Genomic DNA, 26,550 nt, shown 5'->3' with positions numbered 1-26,550 from the left:
ACAGTCTTGTACCCTTTGTCTTTTTGTCAGATTTTTAAATACTTTTTTTGCTTCAAATCATAGTTTGCAATGTTGTGATTCACCTCGCAACTGGTTGGTTTGGTTCATGGCTTATAACTCTTTTATGAAGGATTCTGTGAAAAGCCTACGGAATAAAATGAATGGGAAAAATACTTCCGGAACCCAGACCAGACGGCTGAAAAAGTGGGCGTGCACTGTTAGGGGCACCTCACGAGACCTCCGTAAAAGAACGAACAGGCTCCGTTCGTCTTTTTTCGGAATTATCGTGAAATGCACCCGACCGCCGCCGCCACTGCTGCTGAAGCTCTGTTGTATTAGCCCACACAGGCACATTCAGCATCACATTTCAGCGTATTTCTTCAGATTGCTCACTCGTCGGATACGACTCGTGCCCTGAAAATGCAAGCTATTAAGTGTGTTGTTGTCGGCGACGGGTAAGGTTTTAAAGAATAAATGCCGAAATTGCTTGTGTAAGGAATGTTTCTTTTGGAGAAAAGCAATTGTTGCGAGCAGGGGCTGTGGGTTGTGTGCTGACTGAACGAATGAGCGAGATCTACTCAGACAGAATTTATTAAACGCTTATAATTAATGGACTTACCTAAAAATTTCTCATCATTTTCCGAGACACCGGAGGTTGTTTGACTCTCATTTTTAATTATATTGTAGCCTAATGATGAGCAATAGGCTGCGTTTGGCGTTTGTGTTTTGTTAAATATAGGCTCAGGCTTTTTACATGTTGTGTTTGCTTTTTTTTTTTTTTTTTTAAATGAACATTTGTTGCATTCATTTGTTGTGACAATGAAACGAGCAATTCATTATATATTATAATATTAAACTCGAGCTCCTCAATGTAGTATATAAATTGGGTTCGCGTCTAAGGTGGAATCGCTATTTAATGATGTAATGCTTTCACACCCACTACATCACTGGAGCTCCAGTGGAAATAATCCATTCCCCTGGATCACCTGGTGCTCATAAGACTTATCGTTAAACCTTTTAAATGCATTTATTTGTTCAGATAGCATATATGACCTGTAGACTATATTTAGAGCAGAAAATTGCAAATGTTGGTCATTTACAACGCTTCTTCCCGTTATAGCTGTCCAATAAAATAGGCTTACAAATACAGTTAGACTATAATATTATTCTATCAGTTAAAGAACAAAACTTTAAAATAATATTCAATGTTTGTTTTTTTCGATCTGAGCTATTATTGTCTTTTTGGAATTCTTAATTTTTTTTTTCCTATTTCCCCAAAGAAGATACAAAAAGGAAATCACCTAAAGGGATAGTTCATTCCAAAAATGATTTACTCACCCTCATGCCATCCCAGGTGTGCATGACTTTCTGCATGACTTTCTAAAAACTAAGGTTTTTAGAAGAATATCTCCGCTCTGTAGGTTCACACAATGCAAGTGAATGGTGGCCAGAACTTTGAAGCTCCAAAAAGGAGATAAAGTCATCTTAAAAGTTATCCGTATGACTTGAATGGTTTAATCCATGTCTTCTGAAGCGATCCAGTTGGTTTTGGGTGAGAACAAACCAAAATATAACTCTTTTTTTTTTTTTTTTTTTTTACTGTACATCTTGCCATTGCAGTCTCTAGGCACGATCATGATTTCAAGCTCGATTACACTTCCTACTTGAGTGCTAGATGGCATTAGGAAGTGTAATCGAGCTTGAAATCATGATCACCAAGGTGAATGCTATCAACATGTACAGTGAAAAAGAAGGTATATTTTGGTCTGTTCTTACTCAAAACCAACTGGATCGTTTCAGAAGATATGGATTAAACTACTGGAGTCTGGTGGATTACTTTTATGCTGACTTTATGTGATTTTTGGAGCTTCAAAGGCCTGATCACCAATCACTTGCATTGTAAGGACCAACAGTGGAAATATTCTTCTAAAAATCTTTGTTTGTGTTCAGCAAGAAAGAGTAAATGATTAGAGAATTTTCATTTTTAAGTGTAATTTGCTAAACATTGTAGTTTGGTTTGTTTTTCGGTTTGATTTGGATCTGTCATGTTTATATTTTTAGCCTACACTGTAAAAAGTGGTAACCTGTAATTGTTACCTTCTAATGAGCTATTTCTACCTAACCCTTTAAAATTAGTTTTGTTGTAACCTATTGTGTTCAAGTTGATTCAGTGATGATAAATACTTCAAGCCAGTTTATTTAGGTAAACATTTTTTCAGTGTATTGCTGAATTCATAGCTTCTTTCAGGCTGTGGAGAATTTATATTAGCTGTTTCACATTTAATTCTGCAACCAGGTTAAGTTGCTCTCTCGTGGTACATGCTTTCTGTCGCCATGGGCAACTACTTTTCACAGCCCAGTGGAAAAAACAGAGGGGGCGACACACTTCATGACAGGAGTACAAAGTCAGGGTTCTCAGCCGTGAAACCTACTTTCTATTTTGGCCTGTTCACATCGCTTTTTCATTCCTTATTCCTTACACATTATCACACTTCCTCACTCTCACTTTTTTTCCCCCTAATTTTTATCACTGTTCCTAATTCAGTCTTTACCCCACCACAGCATTTCCTGCCTCCACTCTCCACTTAACTTTGTCCATGCTTTGTGTGTGTGTTTTCATGACAACAAGCTGTCAATCACCCAAGCTCACTCACAAACTAAAATTCAACTTTCATGTTGTTCCAAACCAGAATGAATTTCTCTCTTCCTTGGAACACAAAAGGAGTTGTTAGGCAGAATGTTAGGGATTGATAGCCTCAGTCACCATTCACCTTCATGCTATGGAAAAAAGATGCATTGAAAGTGAATGGTGACTGAGGCTATCAATCCCTAACATTCTGCCTAACAACTCCTTTTGTGTTCCAAGGAAGAGAGAAATTCATTCTGGTTTGGAACAACATGAAAGTTGAATTTTAGTTTGTGAGTGAGCTTGGGTGATTGACAGCTTGTTGTCATGAAAACACACACACACAAAAGCATGGACAAATTATATATAAAAACTCTTATTTAGCATTATATTTATTATATATATATATATATATATATATATATATATATATATATATATATATATTTTTTAATTTTATTTTTTTTATGTGAACTAACCCACTAACATCTTTTTTTATTTCAGTGCCGTGGGTAAGACATGCCTGCTCATCAGCTACACCACTAATGCCTTCCCAGGAGAGTATATTCCTACAGTGTGAGTACAGTATGATACTTTGAATTGGGAAATATTCATGCATGTTTGTGCTGCCCGTGTGTGTCATTTTCCTTTTTGTATATTTATTTATGTCAAGTTCATGGTCCGCTAGATCATTACAAAGTTCTTTCCTGTACCTGTGTGTGAACCTCCTCTTAGGTTTGACAATTACTCTGCCAATGTTATGGTGGATGGCAAACCGGTCAACCTAGGCCTGTGGGATACAGCAGGTCAGGAGGACTATGATCGTCTTAGACCACTCTCCTACCCTCAAACGGTACTTAAATATGTCAATATGTAATCCTTCCTTTTGGTTATCAGCAGTAGTAATTTGAGTTTAGCTTTGGAGTGTGCTCATGTATTTTATTTCTTTTATTTTTTTACAAAAATAGTAAAATAGCATATATATCAATATAATAGCATATCAATTTGGACCCGTATTCACAAAAAATCTAAAAGGCTAAAAGTCACTCCTAATGTGGACTTTTAGTAGCAACTAAAAATTGTGTCATTCCTGATTTTAGGACTAAAATGTTAATCTAAGAGTGATTCATGAAGCATTTTAATGCTGAAAGAAGCTCTTAAACCCACGACAGCTTAGAAGTCGTCCTGAGGACTTCTAAATCCCTAAGAGTTACTCACAAATGATCCGAAGTATGACTGCTGTCATCAATGCACATTAAAACAATGTATTAGAATATTATAATGACATTTACAGTTTAAAAAGGTATCGCTTGAATTGCAAGGGTGTTTTAGTTAGAGATGCAGTCACTTATCCCACAAATCGAAACAACCCAATTACACCGGAGATAAAGGTTTAGATGGCAATTCTCAATTATTAGTTAATCATTCCATTTATACCAAGGTCACCATACCTTAAGACATTATTCAAGGTTTTATCTCAAGAGATTTTCCAATCATAACAGTCAGTAGCTTTTTTCTTTTTATCAGATTAACAATATTTATTGATTCACATATTTGAACATAGAAAAACAAAACATATACAGAATCAACATTAACCCCCACTATTACCCCTCCCAATCCCACCCTCGCCCACAACAACATCCCAGTGGTCATACATGATATAGACACACACACAAAAATAAATAAATAAAAATATTATAATAATAATCACACATCCATAAATGACAGATATCCACCCCATTTCTCCACCCTACTTAAAAGGCCGCCACCCTTCCCATCTCCGAGCACCACTCCTGAAATGAGGGCGCTCCAGCCGACCTCCATCCCCTTAAAAGTATCTGTCTGGCGATCATGACATTGGTTAAGACCCAACTCTTTATTTGTCTATTCTCAACATCGATGACTGCCCCATCGCCCAAAATACAGAGTCTGGGGCAAAATGATACCTGAGTGCCCAATACATCACACACACAACTCTGAACCTTCAACCAAAACTCCTGGATCTTAACACACCCCCAAAAGACATGGGTGTATCTTTAAGACCAAGCCTATACAATCTAGAGGGGGACCAATAGAATCTATGTAAAATCTTGAATTGCATAAGGCACACCCTTGCGTCTCTAGATGCAGACTTGATGTTTTTTAGAATCCTAGCCCACACTCCTTCCTCCAATAGCAAGTTTAAATCTTTCTCCCATAATCTCTTGATAGAAGTTAATGCTCTGTCCTCCAGACCCTGCACTCTGACCCCAGCCTAGCTGGGATATGTGAAAAAGAAGAATTTCACCGTATATGTGCAAATGTATAATGTGTGATAAATAAAGAAAATTATAATTAATTATAATTAAAATTATAATTAATTATAATTATAAATTATAATTATACTCTGAATTAGCAGGTAGTAATACACTGATGCCTCATGACCTTTTCCAAAAGCAGTAATCACCCCTCCCAGAGTGTCTGCCGCTTTAGGGGGGTGTATGCTACTCCCAAAAATAGTACTGAGCAAGTGGCGCAGCTGTAAATACCTAAAAAACTGAGATCTGGGGACAGGCAGTAGCTTTTTTAAAAATTTGAAAATGAACTCTCGTATGATCTTATATCTTACACTAGCTTGTTCACCTGTTTGAAAGTGAAGAGCTGATGAGGCTGATACCATTTATAGCATAAAATCACTTCCTGAGACTTAATCACTTTCAGCATTGTTCAAGGCCTATTTTAAGACTTGTCATTTTATAATCTTTTATAGTACTTTTTGTGATTTGAAATCTTTAGACAGGATCTGTGTGCTGAAGATTGAGACTTGCTTTGGTACATTGTTGAAAATGACTAAACTGATTATATTATAGTTTTTACAGGGATGCAAACTACTCACCTTACAGCAAGTCACCTTTTTTTAAGCTAATTTGCCCAATTTGTAAAATTGTCTACAGTTTCCTTTATTAAAATCACTTGAAATGGTTAGTTTAAGTTTTAACACTTTTTAAAAGCTTTAAATGCAAAAAAATAAATAAAAAAAATAACTTTAAATACAACATACAAATCAACTAAATATATATATATATATATAAGAAACCTATGTTGACTTTCTCACCTTTATCACCTGAGTTTGCATCCCTGTTTTTATCAGTGCGATACTAAAAAGGTAAAAATATACTTCAGTTTTCATTTCTTTATGACATCATCTGATTATATAGTGCAGTGTGATCTGAAATGAATAATTGATGACATTGATTTTTTACAAAGAGCCTTTTTTTGGTTTCCGCAGGATGTATTTTTGATTTGCTTCTCACTGGTGAGCCCGGCTTCATTTGAGAATGTAAGAGCAAAGGTTAGTATACAGTATGCTGATATTTGAATTTGTGATTTCCCCCAACAAGGTGAAAACAAGAATATTTGCTTAGTGCTCTGTGTTAACCAAAGATTTTTTCTTGTAGTGGTACCCTGAGGTTCGCCATCACTGTCCAAACACCCCCATCATACTCGTGGGCACCAAGCTTGATCTGCGGGATGATAAAGACACGATTGAACGTCTGCGGGATAAGAAACTAGCTCCCATCACTTATCCTCAAGGCCTTGCTATGGCAAGAGAGATTGGTAAGAATTTTTTTCTGTGTATTGTAGATGTATTTTTGAAAAGCTTACATAGACCTAGGGTCTGTAACAAAACCTAGAGAGTTGAGTCTTCAGTGCGCTGCTATTTAAATGACGCGCGGTGTTGCCGCCTATATGGAGTGTTCCAAATCGGTCTCTTATGAAGCTCTGTTTCAGTTTGGATGCTGCCATAGAAGACAGCGAGGCAGCTCACTAAGTTTTGTACACAGTAGTTTTGCAATTTGCATTGTTAAAAAATTCTATAATAGTTTTTTTTCTGTGGCCTTGATGCATTTTACCATGTATAGTGGCTCATTGGATCATTTGTTTTTTTTAGGTTCTGTGAAGTATCTGGAGTGCTCTGCCCTTACACAGAGGGGTTTAAAGACTGTGTTTGATGAGGCCATCCGTGCTGTTTTGTGCCCTCCACCTGTAAAGAAGCGGGGCAAAAAGTGTACTGTATTGTGAAGAGCACTGCAACTAATTCCTTCATTGATATGTCATTTAAACAGTGGGGTCTTCCTCTTTAGCCCTGCTGTTATCTGCTTGTTATCAACAGATAGTACATCCAACATTTGAGATGACAAACTGCAGAGACATACATTTCCATGGGATGTTTAATGTATCAGAGTTTGTTAAAGAAGAAGCATAGCTAACAAATGCAATCAGTTATTATTAAACATGGGGACTTCAAACCCATTTACTCTGATACTTATCATTTTACATTTTCAGAGCTTATAAAGTGGATATTGTGGGAATGTGGATATTCATATTTTATCTGCAAGTACTTTCCCTTTTGGGATTTGTGAATGTGTCAGAATATTGTGTAAATACATATTGTGAATAGCTTTTGTGAGTTAAATGTGAGGCCATTGTCAACACTCTCACTTACATTAAGTATTTTAATTTCAGCTTTTATTGCCTGTCAAGCATTTGTACTGTACTTGTGTTTTATTGTGCCTGCACTGTATGTAATGATTTATATTTAGGGATGCAAACTACTAACCTTTCAGATAGTCACATTTTCTTTTTAAAATCACTTTGAGAGAGAGAGAGAGAGAAAAAAAAAATCTGCTATGACTTTCTCACCATTTCATCTCTCAGGAGTTTGCATCCCTGTATATTAAACAAAGAAATACAGTTCCTTAAAATTGACAGAAATATGACACAAAGAAGTGAACAATGAAATCGGTTTTCCTAAAACGTCACATTTGGCTATAATGTGTAAAAGAGTGCATAGTGCAACTTCATTTGAAAGAAGATCATTTTGTGCAAACTGTGACACCATCAAGTCTTTTGTCTCCAATTAGTTTTTTCTCCTGATATGTTTGAAACATTATAAGATGTGCCATTATGAATTTCTGTGCAGGGCCTACTTGCCAAATGATCTTTTAAACACAAAAAAAAAATGCTCTTACCTTTAAAAAATTAACATTTCCGTTTTACAAACATAAAAATATGTGTATGTGTGCCAACTGAGTGTTTATGTTTTGGTTTGAAATTATTTTGATGTTATTGAACTAATGACTGAAAATTAAACCTAGACACTGGCAGATACACAACCTCAGTCCTCCTGTTCTGTTGAAAACATTTGCACCTTTCAGTTCTTGTCAAAATAACCCAGTGTGTGTGATATCATTTTAAAGGCAACGCATCGATAAAAGGAACTCTTTGAATGTACTAGAGAAAGTACAAGCAACAAATTGGTATGCAGTCGCCAGATGTCTTTTACTCGTAAATAAATATTTAAAATACTAGAGCTCATCAGTAAGAGAAAATTCACTCATTTACTCACCCTCATGCCAGCCCAGATGTGTATGACTTTCTTTCTTCTACAGAACACAAATGAAGATTTTTAGAAGAATATTTCAGCTCTGAAGGTCTTCACATTGCCAGTGAATGGGTACCAAAACTTTGAAGGTCCAAAAAGCACATAAAAGTAGCATAAAGTTATCCATACAACTACAGTGGTTAAATCTTCAGATGCGATATGATTAGTGTGGGTCAAAAACAGATAATTATTTAAGTCCTTTTTTATATATATATATATATATATATATATATATATATATATATATTTTTTTTTTTTTTAATTTTTAAATTTTTTTTTTTACAATAAATCTTCACTTTTGTTTTTGGCAATTCACATTCTTCGTGTATATTGCCACCTACTGGGCAGGAAGGACCTAAATATTAATCTTTTTCACTCCCACACCTATCATATCGCTTCAGAATACATGGATTAAACCACCGGATTATTTATGGATTATGGACTTCTATGCTGCCTTTATGTGCTTTTTGGAGCTTTAAAATGTTGGTACCCATTCGCTTGTATTGTGAGGACATACAGAACTGAAATATTCAGTTCTTCTAAAAATCTTCGTTTGTGTACAGCAGAAGAAAGAAAGTCATACACAACTGGGATGGCATGACGATGAGTAAATTTCATTTTTAGGTGAACTATCCCTTTGGGGGGGGGGTGCGTGTTTACAGTGTGAAGAATTGACATATTTCCATTGATCATTGTATAAATATTGGGGGGGGGGGGGGGGTTGTACTTGCTTTTTTTGATTATCCCCTCTGGAATCTACGCCCCTGCTTGAACCTATAAAATATATCACCCAAATGTGAATGCAGCGCTTCGCGAAGTGTCAAGGTAGTGACGTCTCCACGCTGCAACACGTTGACCACACGCACTCTCATGCCCCGGATGTGTTTGAGTGCTCTGTTTCTGCAGAGGAGGAGGAGATGCCACTACCCGTGCAGGTCTTTAACTTTCAGGTAATTTCACGCCTTTAAATGCTTTTCCAAAGCTCGCACAACATGAGAGTTGGTCATAGAAGAATATCGAGTTGAAGTACCTCTGTTGACGGTGTTAATTTCATAGCTATCGGAGCCGTTTTGACCTGTTAGCTGGTCTAGCATGAGCTGTAAGTCAGAGGCCCTCAGGACGCGACAAGCACTTATTATTATTATTATTTTGAAGTTTAGCGGCAGCGCGCGTTTATCGGCCTGAGGAGCGAGACAAATGCCGTTACGACAGTGAATACATCCAACAGCGCTGTTTTGGTTTACACCCAATTTGGCCCAACTGGTTTTCTTGAGGCTGTCCGCAAAACACTTGGGTAGAAACTTTAACCGGCTAAGTGTGATTAGAAAGCAAAATCTCGTTTGCAAACTGCCTGTTTAGTGTTAGTTAGCCTGTTTTCATGAAATTCAGTCTGTCTTTCAAAGTCTAATGAAATGCCTATTATTTTAGGCATTATAGGACATTCTCTCGTACGTTCCAGACGTGCATATGATGCTCATATTGCTTGCTAGGTTGGCAGCACAGCAGGGTTTGAGACAGACACGGGCTACAGTGAGTTGCTTATTTCTCCATCACCTGCTTTTAAAGGGGGATTTGGAGCTTTGAGCCAGTGTTTTAATTCAAGCCTGATCCAGCCCACATGACCAAAAGGAGTAATCACTGTCCAGCAGCTCATCATTTATTGAGAGACCTGCCATTTTTAGAAAACTGCAGGCTTTCAGTCACACTGGACTGCCATTTATAAATCTATGCATTATAATGTAGTGAGTAAATAATAAGAAACATCATTATGCAATGTGAAGTCTTGGGTATGTTGGGCGAAGTTAAGTGGTAACAAATGTGGGACTGTCAACAAGGAGCATGGAGCCAGTGGTTACAAATGTGTTCCCTTGATTAAACTATTTTGAACCTTCTTCCTCAGGGCCGTAATCTCCATAGACATTGAGGAGGACATGTCCCCCCCCCCAATATTCATAATAGTGGTCAACTGATATGGGGTTTTTCAATTGTTGATTTATACATTATTACATTTGGTCCCCACTAATACTGAATATGTGGCTACATCCTTGCATTTCAGATGATTTTTAATTGATGTGCTCATTTCAACAATATTGACCATTTTTATTTGGAGCTGTGTAATGTTTTGGCCCTCTTGCAGGAGCGTTCTCAGTCAGGGTCCAGGGATGCTGCAGGGCAGGTTCAGGGTAGATTCAGGGATAACATGAATTTTCCAGCCAGATCAGCCTCATCCTCATTGGTAGAGTTGAACTTCTACCCTCAAAGAAGTGGGTCTGACCCATTCATGGAATATACTGCAGAATACAGTGTGTACAGCTTTTCATCAATTTGTCTGTGGAGGTAACCACCACACATTGTGGGCAGCTAGAGCATGAAAACCATCTGAAAACATTGGAGCTGAGACTCGGTGCTTCGGTGTTAACTTGGCCTCTCCCATTACAGATAATATAACAAGCACAGATATGTTTTTCTTTTCACAATTTGTTGCTTAAGGAAAAAAAGTATGCCGTGTAAAGAAAGATGCTGCTATGTTCTTCACATTAGGTTAATTAGTGATGCACCGAAATGAAAATTCTTGTCCGAAACCAAACAATTCTGGACACCTAGGCTGAAAATGATGATTTTAATTTAGACTTTGTTTGCAATAATTGAACAAATTCTAAATGTTATTTTTCGGGGTACACTGAAACCACTTTTTCTGTAACCACATTTCATTAGAAAATAGAGCAGAGAGAGAAGAATTATATAAAAAAATGTTTAGCCTATTAAGAAAACCCATATTTTTCGCCAAGTTATAAGCAAAAACGTAGCATATAAGAAACCCCTGTTCACATGAAACATAAATGTCAAAGACATATACTTAGCTATTACTCGCTATATTTTTGTTTGTGAGTCAAATAGGCTGGTTGTATTCTACTCTTTAAGAGCTTTCCAATGACATATGACACATGGCTATTTGACGAGTTTGATGTTTTTACTGACTGCTATAATTTGTACAGTACAATTTTTTTTTAAATAAATGATCAAAACAAAACACTTCTGATTTATCTGCAAATTACAAAGCACTTGTTCAGTTTTGGTCATTATGCCTATATGCACTGGAAAATAGAGCTAAGCTTTCAAACGATACCTATTTTGTGTTGGTCAAGACTGTTGTTATGATTATTTTGACAGTTTGGGCCAGCGGGCACATTCAAGCTTAAAGGGTTAACTTCCCTACTGGATAATGCAGCAGCAAAATGAACAGTAGGCTAATTCCAGTGAACATGAAGCCAGTTCTGTTGGCACATTCCCCTCCCCCCCCATATTGTATGTGGACCTGGAATGTGAAATGGGTTCTTTAGTGGATCTTTTGTGTTTATTTTAGTTGTGATAGGATATCACATTACTCAGTCAATTGAAATATTATTGTAATTTAATAATAATAATAATAATAATAATACAATTTCAGTTGTAATTTCTCAACTTTAAAACCCTCTGGTTTTATTTTGGCAGAACATTCCAGGAAGAACTTTGAGCTGTGCTAAAAATAGTAGCGCTTCACGAGTCGTGTGTGTGCGTGCGTGTGTCAAACAACAGAGCAGCATTCATTCATTGAAGCGTGCTGCTCATTCAGATGACATATTTACTTCTTAAACGCATCCTTTGTGATTAAAAAATATTGTATGGCTTCAAGAGACTTTGAATATAATGCACGAGTCATATGGCCTACTTTAATGGTGCTTTTGTGTTTCTTTAATGTCAAATCAGATCTTGACATTAATGGCTATGATACACAACAACACACATTATCTGAGCACTGAAAAATGCTCTTCATTAATGTGCTAATAACCAAGAGAGTGATCACTTCACTTCTGGGGATGTGTGACTTTAATGTACAACATAAACAATGCTTTTTCTCCATGTGAGTGTTTCTGTTATCAGATTTTAAAGTAACAGTTTCTGTAAAAAATGTCAGCCTTGATTTTCAGTATTTTCTTCACTTTTGGCCAAAAACTTCTGCTGGCCAAAATATCAGTGCATCTCTAAGATGAATCTTTATATAATATTTATAGAACTTTTTATTGGCCCAGAGTGTTTTGGTAATCTGTAGAGAATTATGTTGAATGTGCAACAACCATACAGAGTGTGAAACGTTATATTTATGTATTAACAGGGGTCTGTAGAACCCATGCAGATAGATGCTGACCCTCAGGAAGACCAGCAGAATGCACCTGACACCAACTATGTTGTGGAAAACCCGACTCTGGTATGCCACGCGTATACTTGACATGGTTTTAGTATGTCTTTTGTTTAACGGTCAGCAAAATTGTGTACTTGCTTCCTAAAGTTTTCAGCTATTTAAAGTTATTAAATAATATTTAAGGTGCTATATGTAATATTTTTACTGTACTAAATCATAAAATTACCATAATATGTCATTAGAGAATTAGGAAACATGCTAAGTTGAAACACTGGCTTCTCTGATAATAATTCTACAGCCAGTATATTCTACTTTGATGTTTCCATTCTGGGCCTGTGTGATCATGCCCACTCACCAATAGTATTTCGACACCGCCAGGTTGCCAGATTTCAACAAGTTTGCAGGCAAACAACGCTGTGTGCTGCAGCCATGGAAGCCAGCAAACGAACTAGATCAGAGATAACAGATTCCCCCCGACCTAAAAGCCTCGCCATCTGTCTAAAAACCACCATGACCAGAGGCGTAGTAAAACAAGGATAAATATTGGAGATGCCTTTGGAAGATGGAGACAGCTTAAAGCCCAGAAATCCTTTAAAATGGATGCTGAGTTGGCTAATTTGCTTGTCAACATTCTGGCAACCCGCATGAGCTTCGAGTCTGGGGCAGGGCAGACAACTCTCCAATATTTTGAATTTGGACTGCAGTACACATTTCAAACGCTTGTTGTCAATCTTACATATAGCACCTTTAAGCCATTTTGAACAAAATTGGAATGTAGGTTCCTCCTGGATCATTAGAAAGGAATTGTTTGGGGATTGGATGCGTTCTGAGATATTTTATTTTATTTTTTTTATTTTTTATTTTTTTTAGGATCTAGAGCAGTATGCCTCCAGCTACAGTGGGCTGATGCGGATTGAAAGGCTGCAGTTTATAGCAGACCACTGCCCCCAGCTACGAGTGGAAGCACTGAAGATGGCCCTGTCCTTTGTCCAAAGAACCTTTAATGTTGATGTCTATGAAGAAATCCATCGCAAACTCACTGAAGCCACAAGGCAAATATAACACAGCATTCCAACATATTTTGATTTAGTTTCCTCATGGAAAGATAACATGCATGATTCCCTTTGTACTCATGAAATATTTTTGTGCTTATAGGGAAGTGCAAGGCATCCCAGATGCGGTACCGGAGGGGGCAGTAGAACCCCCTCCTCTCGACACAGCCTGGGCAGAATCCACCAGAAAAAAAGCCCTGCTCAAACTGGAGAAGCTGGATACTGATCTTAAGAACTACAAGGGAAACTCCATCAAAGAAAGCATAAGGTATGGCCACACTGGCTGTGTCTGATTTTTTTTGTTTGTATTGGTGATGATGCAGTGCCTTTTATATTTGGATGCCTGTTGCTTTTATTTAGCACAGGAAGTGCGACATAAAGAATACATTTTTAACATGCTAGATTCTTGTTAATCCAGAATACTCTTATTCCTTATTTTTGTTCAGGAGGGGTCACGATGACCTTGGAGATCATTATCTTGACTGTGGTGACCTCAGCAATGCCCTGAAATGCTACTCCCGAGCCAGAGACTACTGCACTAGCGCCAAGCATGTCATCAACATGTGTCTTAATGTAATCAAGGTATGGACTTATTGCCCTTTATCATCAGGCCATTTTAATGATGATCATTTTTTGACAGGATATTCTGATTTTGGTTTTCCTAATGCTTAGTTTCAGGCTTAAAATGTAAAAAGTATTATTTAGACAGTATATGGCAAAAGTTTTGCGGCACTATATCTTTTGTGGTGTGGATTATGTGTATTTATGCATGCTTTCACAACTCATCCAAATATCTTTCATATTTTATAGGTTAGCGTTTACCTCCAAAACTGGTCACATGTACTTAGCTATGTCAGCAAGGCTGAATCCACACCAGAGATAGCAGAGGTAGGTGCAACTTATCATTCTGGTTTACTTATTCATAAGATTTCAAAGAGAATAACTCTGTTTTAACTTTTATTTATCTTTGCATTCTAGCAACGAGGAGAGAGAGATAGTCAAAACCAAGCTGTTCTAACTAAACTAAAATGTGCTGCAGGCAAGTGTTTTTGTTCTCTCTCTTAAAATTACACAAATTATGAATGATTATTTAGTATTATACTTAAAATCTGTAATTAACTTAATATTTTGATTTAGTTAATAGCAAGCTGTGATTTTTGTGATTAATCACATTGTTAATTGGCCAGTGGGCAATTCCGATGATTTGTACAATGGCTTTTATCAGTTGTCTTGATCATGTTAGGACTGGCAGAACTTGCCTCAAGAAAGTATAAACCGGCTGCTAAGTGCTTCCTGCAGGCCTCTTTTGACCACTGCGACTTCCCTGAGGTTGGTGTCATTATTGATCCTGTTCCAGTGCCAGTCGAGATATTTCTATTAATATAGCAAGTTGTGGTGAAAGATGTAGTGTGTTACTGCATGTTATGTAATTAGATGCTTTTTTATTATTTATTTTTTAGCTTCTTTCCCCCAGTAATGTAGCAGTGTACGGTGGAATGTGTGCCCTGGCTACATTTGACAGACAGGAACTGCAGCGAAACGTCATCTCAAGCAGGTAACCTTTCTTGTGCTTGATGTACAGGAATCACAACAAGCATATAAAAGGTGAATGGCTTCTGGCTATGTTTACATGTGGATAAAACCTCACTGAATTGTCTCCACTTTTTTCTAGCTCCTTTAAATTATTTTTAGAGTTGGAACCCCAAGTACGTGATATTATCTTCAAGTTTTATGAGTCAAAGTATGCATCTTGTCTGAAAATGCTGGATGAAATTAAGGTAATTTTATTAAAAAGTTTATTTGCTAGGTTTTGACTTGTACTTTGACTTGTTTCAGACACTGAATTCTTTCTAATGTGTTTTTAGTTTCATTATGATCCTTAAGTATTTTTTTCTTCTGCATTATAGGATAATCTCCTTCTAGACATGTACCTGGCCTCTCACGTAAGAACACTGTATACACAAATCAGGAACAGAGCCCTCATACAGGTACATAAAGGGATATGTGCTTTTGGTTCTGAATTTTATTTAGATGCTGAACGTGAACTCAAATTTTAAGACCATTTAATTGATTTGGTTAGTTTAAATTAGTATGTTTTTTTTGTTGTAGATTTTATGTGGCGTTTGCTTTTGAGATAAAATTATGTCAGTTAAAATCTGTTAAATGGACAGTCCATAGCCAAATTAAAATGTTTTTATAATCTTGGCATGGTTATTTTGAGATTAAATAGAGAATGTGATAAAGTTGAAGTAAAATAATCGGTGGTCACCCCTATTTACTAAAAAATATAAGCTTAGTATGATAGATAATATGACCAATTCATTCAATATTTTATTTCCCCCTTGCAGTACTTTAGCCCCTATGTGTCAGCAGATATGAACAAAATGGCCGTGGCCTTTAATACCACAGTGGCAGCTCTGGAGGATGAATTGACCCAGCTGATCCTGGAGGGCCTGATCAATGCCCGTATCGACTCCCACAGCAAGGCAGGGCTGCACTCTGACATCCCATTCATCCCACGTTTATCACCCTGATCATTTAAATTAGGGATTTCCAGGCCTGGAAAAATTATGAAAATTAGTAAAATCTTAAATCATCAAAGTCATGGAAATTTTATAGTGACTTTAAATTGTTCTAGTTAGTGTCTGCTCTAACATATTTGATAGGCTAGAAATTGCTCTTCATAAGTACAACCTCTATAAAGTGATTAAAAAAAAAAATCCTAATCCAGTAATCTGAACAATTGGAAAATCGTGGAAATTCCTTGGTAAAAAAGGTGTGCGAACTCTGCATATAAATGTGCAATTACTCATAATCTGGTTATTGTTTCTTTTTTATTCATCCTTGTCTGTTGTTTTGGGGATGAGCTGCACCTGTGAATTGAGTACTGTATGTTCATCCTCTGTTTGTAGATCTTGTATGCCAGGGATGTGGATCAGAGAAGCACAACTTTTGAAAAGTCTCTACAGATGGGCAAAGAGTTTCAGAGACGAGCAAAAGCAATGATCCTGCGGGCAGCTGTGCTTCGTAATCAGATACACGTCAAGGTAACAGGGTCCCCAGGGTAACGTGTCCTTGCTCTGCTCTGTTCTTCATCTCACCATCCCCTGACCATCTCCTTCCCTGTCCCTTCAGCATGAATCTCTCAGAGCTCTTTGTTTCAAAGTAAAATTTAAAGCATGCACTTATTAACGCAGTAATACATTTGAGGATGCTTCTTGGGGTGATATATTAATGTGATGCTGTGAGATGATGGTTGAATCTACAGAGGTGGGGTACTCGGCTCAGGTCGCAAATTTAAGGACTTGTGACCAGTGTTCCCTCTAAACTGTAAAGACTCTAGACTTGCACATGTGTGATTTGCTCTCACCTCTGTGAATCCGTTCCCTTCACAGAATACTTATTTATGTTTACATCTTGCATTTGGTACATTTGGCAAGCACTTAATATTGACTTACAATGCATTCATAAATTTGATCAGTATGTACATTCAATTGGAACTGAAAAGGGACTGATATAATGTACCCTCAACTGCATTACTGCTTTTGTAAGTGATCTGCATTTGAATTTTGCTGACAGATAACACTTTAAAAGCAGATCAGCCTGAAATTAGAGTTTGCAGATGTACTACATGAACATTTAGATGGTCCATTAGACCATTACTGCCTGATCTAGCAAGTATTCAACCAGATTAAAGTATGTTTCAAATGTGGCAAGGTACAGTGGCAAAAAAGTATGTGAACCCTTTGGAGTTAGCTGGTTTTCAGCATCAATTGGTCATGAAATGTGATCTCATCTTCATAAAAGTCACAAGTATAGACAAACACAATGTGCATAAGCTAACAACTTAAACAATTATTATCTTTCATGTCTTTATTGAACACATTCCATTAAACATTCACAGTAAGTGAACTGTTGGATTTAATAACTAGTCGATCCTCATTCAGCAGCAGTAACCTCAACCAAGTGTTTCCGGTAGCTGGAATTTTGGACCATTCTTTACAGAACTGCTTCTGCTCAGCCATTTTCTTAGGATGTTTGGTGTCAACGGCTCTCTTGAGGTCATTCCACAGCATCTCTATTGGGTTAAGGTCTTGGCTCTGAGTGGGCCACTCCAGTAGGTGGATTTTCTTTTTTTGAAGCCATTCTGTAGTGGATTTACTTCAGTGTTTAGGGTCATTGTCCTGCTGCATCACCCAACTTCTGAGTTTCAGCTGGTGCACAGCAACCCTGACATTATCCTGTAGGACAGGGGTACTCAAAGTTCCAAGAGGTTCGGTCTCTAAATTTCCTTCCCAGCAATGGTCTGGATAATAATATGTTGCTTACATGGTGTCGGTAGTTACTGCATATGGCTAGGAAATTGTCTTTTTTTTTTTTTTTTTTTTTTTTTGAATAGTTTTTACAACTTGCCATGTTGCCAGCAATAGTACTTTGTAAAAAAAAAAAAAAGGAAGGAAAAAAGAGAAACAGTCTAAATAGTCTCTTCAAAACTGTGCAGGGATGAGGACAGTGGGGGCCCAGAGACAGTTAAAGTAGTTGGGTCTGAGAGATCTTTTCTACCAAAAGATTAAAACATTTCATCAAGACTTCATCAGTTGAGGGCACTTGGATATGAATATTAAAAGATAAGATCAACAGTTAGTTTTGAAGCTGAATGACAGCAGTCCAGTTTTGTGTTGAACTATTTTTACATTCAGAATCTATACCTATGTATGGGACATAGGAGGCCTTTTGACATAAAAAATACCATATGGGGGTTCAGGGGTGTCCCCTGAAGGAAAATTTTATAAAAATGTGAAAGTCTAATGGACCATTTTTTTTGTGATTAACATTTTTATTGATTCCCACAGAAGACATGAAAAACAAAACATATATACATGGAATCAACATTTAACATTTAATCCCTAACCCCACCCGACCCCCAACAAACACATGAGCATATTCACAATATTCACATTTTTCACATTTTAGAATAATAGTAAAGTCATCAAAACTATGGAATAACATAAATGGAACTATTGGAATTATGTTGTGACTAAACAAAATCCAAAATAAATCAAAACTGTGTTATATTTTAGCATCTTCAAAGTAGTCACCCTTTGCCTAGAATTTGCAGACATGTACTCTTGACATTTTCTCAACCAGCTTCTTGAGGTATCACCCTGGGATGCTTTTTAAACAGTATTGAAGGAGTCCTATGTTGGGCACTTATTGGCTGCTTTTCTTTATTGTTTGGTCCAAGACATCAGTTTCAAAAAACGTTTTTGTTTGTTATATTTTTTTTTTTTTTTTTTTTTTTTAATTCAGTTTTAGTTTTATAATGAAATAAATTAATATTTTAAAATAAATAAATTAAATATTTTGACCGGAAGTGTACATCTAAACCTCTCTCTCTGCTACCTCTCCCCGAGAACCCTCCAAGTACGCCAACCACTTGCCCCTTTTCCCAACAAACAAATCCAAATTACCCAGTCTACTAAATACCATTTCTTCATATGCCGCCACCCTTCTTATCTCCGTGCTCCACTCCTGAAATGGGGGTGCTCCAGCCGACTTCAATCCCCTCAAAACAATCTGTCTGGCAACCATCACACTGGTCAGGATTTATCTTTGTTTTTATTCCCCACATCGATGACCTCCCCATTGCCCAAAACACAGAGTCTGGGGCAAAAACGAAATCCGAGTGCCCAACACATCACACACAACACTCTGAACCTTCATCCAAAACCCCTGGATCTCAACACACCACCAAAAAACATGGGCCGTGTCTCCTTCCTCCGATTGGCATCGCCAGCAGGTGGGTGTGTCTTTAAGACCGAGCCTATACAATCTAGAGGGGGTCCAATAGAATCAATGTATAATCTTGAATTGCATAAAGTGCACCCTTGCATCTCTAGATGCAGACTTGATTTTTTTTAAAATCCTAGCCCACACGCCTTCCTCCAATACCAAGTTAAAGCTCTGTCCCCCAGACTCTGAATTAGCAGGGAGTAATACACTGATGCCTCATGACCTTTTCCAAAAGCAGTAATCACCACTTCCAGAGTATCTGCCGCTTTAGGGGGCTGTATGCTACTCCCAAAAATAGTACAGAGCAGGTGGCGCAGCTGTAAATACCTAAAAAAACAGATCTAGGAATCCCAAAATGTTGAACCAAATCTTCAAAAGATCTCAACACTCCGCTCTCATATAGGTCACCGAGTGTTGTAACCCCCCTCACAATTCACTCTGACCAGCAGAAAGACTTATCAATACATAATTTAAGGTTCAGCCATATACTTGAGGCAATATTTAAATAAATGTCTGAATTAAACATTCTGGACACTTTTGTCCATACTGAGTGCAAATGCGAGATAACGGGGTGTAACTTAACGCCGATTAGTTTGATAGGCTTTGCAATGGCGAAATAGGGGCAAGAACTTCCTGTTCAATACAAAACCAGGGAGGGGCTCTCTCAGGTGGAAGTAACCAATGAGCCAGTTGTCTAAGACCAAATGCATAATAACAAAACAATATATTGGGTAGGCCAAGCCCACCTTTGTCAATCGGCCTTTGCAGTTTACTGAAATGTAATCTGGGATGCTTACCATTCCAAATGAAAGACTTTGCTATGCTCTCAAATTGCTTGAAATAAGAGAGGGGGACATCTATATGGAGAGACTAGCAGGTAGTTGAATTTTGGAATACAGTTCATTTTAATAACATTAACCTTCCCAATCATCAATAAATGTAATGGAGCCCACCTGCCCACATCGCTCAAAACCTTTTATTACAGGATCAAAACTAACTCTAACTAAATCAGACAAATTTGCTGGGAATAAAATACCTAAATACTTAATGCCCTGTTTGGGCCACTGGAAGGCGCACGGCTGGAAAGCCGTTACTGGGCAGTACGCTGTCAGAGCCAAAGCTTCAGATTTAGACCAATTGACTTTGTATCCTGAGAATTTAGAAAAGGAATTAATAATTCTGTGGAGGCAAGGCAAAGATCTAGTGGGGTCAGAGACGAATAAAAAAAATATCCTCTGCGTAAAGCAGAAGCTTATGTGCCCTACCTCCTGCCATCACCCCTGGAATGATGAGCGGACATGGCGGTCCGTAAACTGTACAAGCAAAAACTTTGAAACACAAGAATAACACAGTATAATATTCTATCTCTGCCCAGACGTAAACCTCTTACTTGAATCGCATGAGGATGCAGGTGGAATGTGTGTTCATCCGTCCTTTAACTCAGACTCGGTTCCTTGAGGCTTGGGTGATGACGGGAGGCCGTTTCCTTGCTCTGTCGGTGGGCTGGCGGAGAAATCAGAAACGTCGACTTGATTGAAGATGGAAGAGAAATCTTTAATCTCTTCACTTCTGCAGGCAAACGGATGAAGATAAGGATTGCTCGGCGGTCTCCTTCGGATCCGTTAGTGTTCAGTTGAACACAGAGTAATCTCAACTCGTCCAGCGAGATTGTATGACCACAGTTTCAAGTCGGACGTTACTTTCTTGTGCCATGAGACTGCACCTGAGAGCAGCGATGAGCTGCGTCTACCCACGGTGAGCGAAGTTGCTGGAAGCAAATCCCGGAAGCATTTCAGAGGTATTTCTACTCCTGATGATGTCATGGTTGAGAGACGTTCTGTTGTGTGCCTCATCCAATAGGAGTTGAGAGTTCGATCCTTTAGTGAGCAAGGCTTCATGGGATTTGTAGTCTGTTTTGGACTCCCTTTGTTTGATTTTGGTGCGATTTTTATCAGTATAATAAAATCTGTGGGGGCCTGAGTTAGGTTTTATGACTGTGTAAGGCCTGCCTTTGTCTTCTATCTGAATACATGAGGCCCAACAACTTCTAACAAAAGTGGAGCCAGCTCTGTAGCATAAGATCTAAAAAATTCAGCAAAGCCATCTGGCCCCGGAGACTTGCCTTTAAGCAAGGCTTTAATTACCTCGCCAATCTCCTCCAAGTTTGTCTCAGAATCAAGAGAATTTTTTTGCTCAGTCGCCAGTTTAGGGAGTTCTAATGGTTCCACAAAGTTTCTTATATCTTCATCAGTAGACAAAGACGTGGAACTATAGAGATCAAGATAGAATTCTTTAAAAGCATTATTAATATCAATGGCCGAGGTAAATATTTCACCACCAGCAGATTTCACTGAGGGAATGGTAGAAAAAGACTCTCTGCTTTATGTATCTAGCCAAAAGCTTCCTTACTTTGTCCCCCGACTCAAAGTATGACTGTCTTGCCCTGAATAGCCAAAACTCCACCTCAGTTCAATTCTCTGAGGCCATCAGATGACATTCGGCGCTTCAGCTCTGCACTTTTAATATTCCCTTCCAACTCCACGAGTTCTCGAATGAGGCATACTGTATGATCCAGCCCCTAAGAACCACCTTAAGTGCCTCCCAAGTCACGCCCACAGAGGATACAATTTTGCTTCACTGTGATCAAGGACTGAGTCCATCAAATGATTAAAGTCTCCTCCCAGTATTATATCATGAGGGGTGCCAGCGACTTGCAACATCCCTTCAAGATCTATAAAAAAAGCCCTGATCATCAGCGTTAGGTGCGTAAATATTAGCCAAAATCAGCCTTTGCCCCTGAATTTCTGTTAAAACAATAATGACTCTTCCTAATTTATCTTTTCTGTTTGAGACATTTGAATTGTAGATGTTTACTTATAAATGTAATGACTCCCTTGCTCTTACTTGAGCCAGCACTAAAGAAAACATGTCCACCCCATATCGTCCCAAATTTTTCAGCTTCCTGTGGGGAAAGATGTGTTTCTTGAAGAAACACTATCCTATTTCTTATGTTTAAGAAAAGAAATAACCTTCCATCTTTTTATGGGGTGCCCCAGCCCATTCACATTCCACGTAGAGAGAGACAATCCATTCGTATTAACATTTGACATTTTGTGTCAAAAATAAAATTATAAAGACCACATTCCACATTGGAACAGCAATCAACCCCCAAACTTTCACCAGAACAAAACAAACAGAAAAAAGAAAAACGTGCGCATTAACCCCGCGCACGACAGCGTCAACTGGCGTCCATCCTTTTAAACTCAAAAAGTCCATGTACGCCTACGAGAGTCCCCGCGACAACTTTGCCATCGGATTGCTCAAGTCCGGTGCTTCTATACAAACATTTGTAAAACAGAATTACACAACAGAAGATAATCTATAAAACAGACTCCAGGCAATAAGCGAAATAAACAAACATGTATATTCATCCACTTAACTGACTCGAAGGTGTGTGCCTCCACAAAACAAGCTCCAGCCGCTAGCGGAACCAGCACAAAAAAAAAAAAATATATATATATATATAATATATATATATCTGCGTGTTGTTCAGTTCTTCGGGCAGTCAAACTGACTCCAATGTCCTACAAGAAATATTCCACAAAGCCAACAGGAGGCATAAGCATCCAAAACGAGCAGATTCATCCACAAGCTGTCCCGAAGAAATGATTCTACACAAAACAAACTCCAGCCACTAGGCGGAACCAGCACAAAAAGAAACGGAAAAAAGTGCCCAGTTTCCTCGGACAGTCAAGTGTGTGTTCAGTGAGACAGGTTCCCTAGGCAGCAACATGAAAATCATGAAATGGCTTACTCCAATGTCTTTATGTAGGATAATGCTTGCTGTGGGCATGTCAATTCTCTACAGCCATCCTTAGTATCTATTCTCAGTTTGGCCGGAAACATCAGGGCAAAAGCGATCTTCCATTGATGTAAGAGATTCTTGCATTCCTTGAATCGATCACGTTTCTCTCTTGTCGAATTTGCAAAGTCTGGGAGCAAGAAAATGTTGTGGATCTTCCAAGAAAGCCTTCCTTTACTCCTCACCTCATGTAACACAAGATCTTTATCGGATGATCTCAGAAATTTGGCCAGAATTGATCAGGGCCTGTCTCCCTCCGTGGATCTCCGAGCCGGGACTCTGTGTGCTTGCTCGATTTCCAGCTTATGGTCTGCTATTTCAAGCAGACTCTGGAGGAGCCCATCTAGGAATTTCACCATATCTCTGCCTCCTTCATGCTCAGGAATTCCAACAATTCGGACGTTGTTTTGTCGATTACAATTCTCCAAATCCTCCAGTTTTTCTCAAACACGTTCCAAATCTATCTTGGTCGCTAGCGGATTAGCAGCTAATTCCCTCTCCGATGACTCCAGATAATCAATCCGTTTCTCGACGTCCGATAATCTTGTAACCAACTCAGAGAATTTCGTCTCCATGGAAGTGATTGATCGACGTATCACAGCAAGGTCCTCCAAATCTGCAACGACCTTCATCAGCATTGCCGACACATTCATCAATTCACGCCGGATTTCTTTCAGTTCATCATCCGAATTGAGTCCAGGGCTTTTGGCCTGTTTCTCAGGGTAATCAGCTTGAGCACGTAAGTGTCTTTTAATGTCTCCAGAGCCCGAGGATTTTGAATTTTTTTATGTATTGTTTTCCTAGAACAGTTAAGAATCAGGGTGTATCGAATCTCACCAGTTTATGACACTTATAGTAATAAAACTAGCAAAGTGCGCAGAGCTCATCGTTCACGTCCGCTCCTCGCATGGCATCATGTGACCATCCTAATGGACCATTTCTATATTTTCCTTAAAGTGAGAATCTACTAACAACGTAACAGTGAAGCATTAGCTCTTTGCTTAATTTATATACTGTATAAATGGGCTTTTCTTGCCATCATGCCATGATGACATCTGATTTTCACAAAATTAGAACAAAAATCTGTTTGTTTATTATAAAAGGCTCATAACATGCTGCTTAATAAAGCTCTATTTAGACGGAAAATGTCTTAAAGCAGCACGTTAACTTGTCCTGACACAAACCTGGCTTAGCTGAACCGTCTGAATCATATAACAGACAGATGAAGATAGTTTCACTTCGCTTAATTTTTGATTTCTGCAGTGTTTATGCGAAAGATGCCAGTATCTGTAGCGGTTTACTCCCGCTCTAGAGATAAATATTTATTTTTAACAAAAGAAAATAAATTATTCCATCTTTGCATGCCTATACACATATGCTTACACAATCACTTAGCCAGGTGTCAGATAACTAGCACATAGATTCAGAGCTCGGTCCGGATGTAATCGACCTTTGGTCCGGATCCGGACCAGAGTCCGCCTATTGAGTACCCCTGCTGTAGGGTATCTTGATAAACTTGGGAATTTATTTTTCTCTCGATGATCGCAAGTGGTCCAGGCCCCGAAGATGCAAAGCAGGCCCAATTCATAATGCTGCCTTCACCATTGGAATGTTTTCATGTTGGTGTGTGGTGCCCATTTTATGCCATACGTAATACTGCATGTTGTTCCCAAACAATTCAACCCTAGTTTCATCAGTCCACAAAACATTTTCCCAGTAGTGTTGTGGAGTGTCAAGGTGGTCTTTGGCAAACTACAGGCATGCAGCAGTGTTTTTGTTGGAAAGCAACAGCTTACTTCATGGTGTCCTGCCATGGACACCATGCTTGATTATTGTTTTCCATATAGCAGACTCATGAACAGAGAAATTAACCGGTTCCAATGATTCCTTCAAGTCTATAGCTGTCACTGTAGGTTTCTTTTTTTTTCCTCATTAACTATTTTGCGGTGTGCCCTTTGAGTCATCTTGGCTGGAAGGCCTCTTCTAGGGATAGTAGCCACAATCCTAAATTGTCTCCATTTATAGACAATTTGTCTAACTGTGGACAGATAAATATCTAAGCTCTTCGAGATAACTTTGTAACCCTTTCCAGATTTATGCAAAGCAACAATTCTTGATCGCAGGTCTTCTGAGATCTCTTTTTTGCAAGGCATGGTCATCATCAGCAGATGCTACTCGTGAATAGCAAACTCATAATGTTTGAGTGCTTTTTATATGTCAAAGTAGCTCTAACACACACCTACAATCTCATGTCATTAATTGGATGCCAGGCTTGCCAACTCCTGACTCTAATTAGCTTTTGTTGACATCATTAGCCTAGGGGTTCACATACTTTTTCCAAACTACACTGTGAATGTTTGAATGATGTTTTCAATAAGTACAAGAAAAATACAATAATTTTTGTGTCATTAGTTAAAAGACTGTGGTTGTTCATTATTGTAATTTAGATGATCAAACCAGATTAATACAAATTTAGACAAATGCAGGTAATTCCAAAGGGTTCACATACATTTTCTTGCCACTGTACATGTAAAAACTAGTGTACAGGATAGGGAGAGAATCTTTAGGTACTAGATTTTGATTCAGTCTCTGTCCGATTCCAAAATTATTCTTTATGCATCTAAATTTTTCAAGAACAACGTAGGGGTGCAAATCTTTGATTTAAGGCCCCTCATTATCAAATTCTATCTAACGATTCCACTTAAAAGTCATAGTAAAATATGCCTGTTTTGATACGTCAATATAAATAGAATAAGCAGATAAAAAAAAACCAGTTTTCGTTCTGTAGAAAATAAAGCCTCTGAAATTAAAGAAACTTAAGCTCTCTGAGGTGTCTTGATGTTTTGTTCTTGAAAAGGAACTAAAAAGAATCACTCAAAGAAACATGAAATGTTTCCATTGTCCCCACAGTCTTCATCCCCTTGATCATCCTGTCATCTTTCATAAACACTATCATGCATCTTCCAGTCAGTCTGTTTTTCTCACTGTACATGATGCTTCTCACTGATTCCTCTCATTCCTTTCACAGTCCCCTCCAAGAGAAGGCAGTCAAGGGGAGCTCACACCTGCCAACAGCCAAACACGAATGAGCACCAACATGTGAAGACTCAACCACATGCCTCTACTAGGAAAGTACATGGGGCCACTGCCGCAACTAAGGTCCCTGCTTAAAAATCAATTGTTTCCCTGCTGAAGAGAGAAAAATCACAATCTAAAGACTTTATTTAAGTTGGGAAGAAGATATCTATTGTCTGTATTAAAGACAAGCACACCCTGTTGCTCAGAAATGAAAAGAGAAAAAGAGAAATGCGGCACTTAAGCTGTACTGGCCTGTTGTTCTTTGTAAAGGATGCACTTTCCTCTGTATCTTGTGACAAATCTTGATTACACATTGAGAAACCTCATCACAAAACATGCTTTTAAAATAAACATACATTCAAAAAGATGCTTCAAAATGGAAAGGTTCTTACTCCATCCAGGTGCTGGTCTTGCATTGACTGACATAAAATTAAGACTCATTTACTTACTCTGCCACATTTCTCTCTCTCATGTATTGTTTTAATAAGATTGTGACTCCAGTGAATTATAAGCGGGTCAACGCTAAACAAAGAG

At 38.1% G+C, this 26,550-nt stretch overlaps 2 protein-coding genes across 2 annotated transcripts; both read left to right on the top strand.

The window, feature by feature from the left end:
* Positions 1-291: 291 nt before the first annotated feature.
* Positions 292-7,782, top strand: rac3a (Rac family small GTPase 3a). Its single transcript, XM_051716689.1, has 6 exons — positions 292-455; positions 3,131-3,202; positions 3,362-3,479; positions 5,895-5,957; positions 6,064-6,223; positions 6,558-7,782. Exons 1-6 carry the CDS (start codon positions 421-423, stop codon positions 6,686-6,688), a joined length of 579 nt encoding a protein of 192 aa, XP_051572649.1. The 5' UTR covers positions 292-420; the 3' UTR covers positions 6,689-7,782.
* A 1,123-nt stretch (positions 7,783-8,905) lies between these two features.
* On the top strand, positions 8,906-26,381 carry LOC127451752 (COP9 signalosome complex subunit 1). Its single transcript, XM_051716674.1, has 14 exons — positions 8,906-9,001; positions 12,205-12,297; positions 13,102-13,283; positions 13,387-13,551; positions 13,730-13,865; positions 14,094-14,171; positions 14,262-14,322; positions 14,527-14,612; positions 14,744-14,838; positions 14,956-15,061; positions 15,191-15,271; positions 15,632-15,769; positions 16,196-16,330; positions 25,967-26,381. The coding sequence occupies exons 1-14, from the start codon at positions 8,969-8,971 to the stop codon at positions 26,039-26,041; spliced, it is 1,464 nt and encodes a 487-aa protein (XP_051572634.1). The 5' UTR covers positions 8,906-8,968; the 3' UTR covers positions 26,042-26,381.
* Positions 26,382-26,550: the final 169 nt, after the last annotated feature.

The sequence above is a fragment of the Myxocyprinus asiaticus genome, chromosome 14, assembly GCF_019703515.2.
Source record: "Myxocyprinus asiaticus isolate MX2 ecotype Aquarium Trade chromosome 14, UBuf_Myxa_2, whole genome shotgun sequence".
Taxonomy (NCBI): domain Eukaryota; kingdom Metazoa; phylum Chordata; class Actinopteri; order Cypriniformes; family Catostomidae; genus Myxocyprinus; species Myxocyprinus asiaticus.
This window is presented reverse-complemented; position numbering and strand designations above follow the sequence as displayed.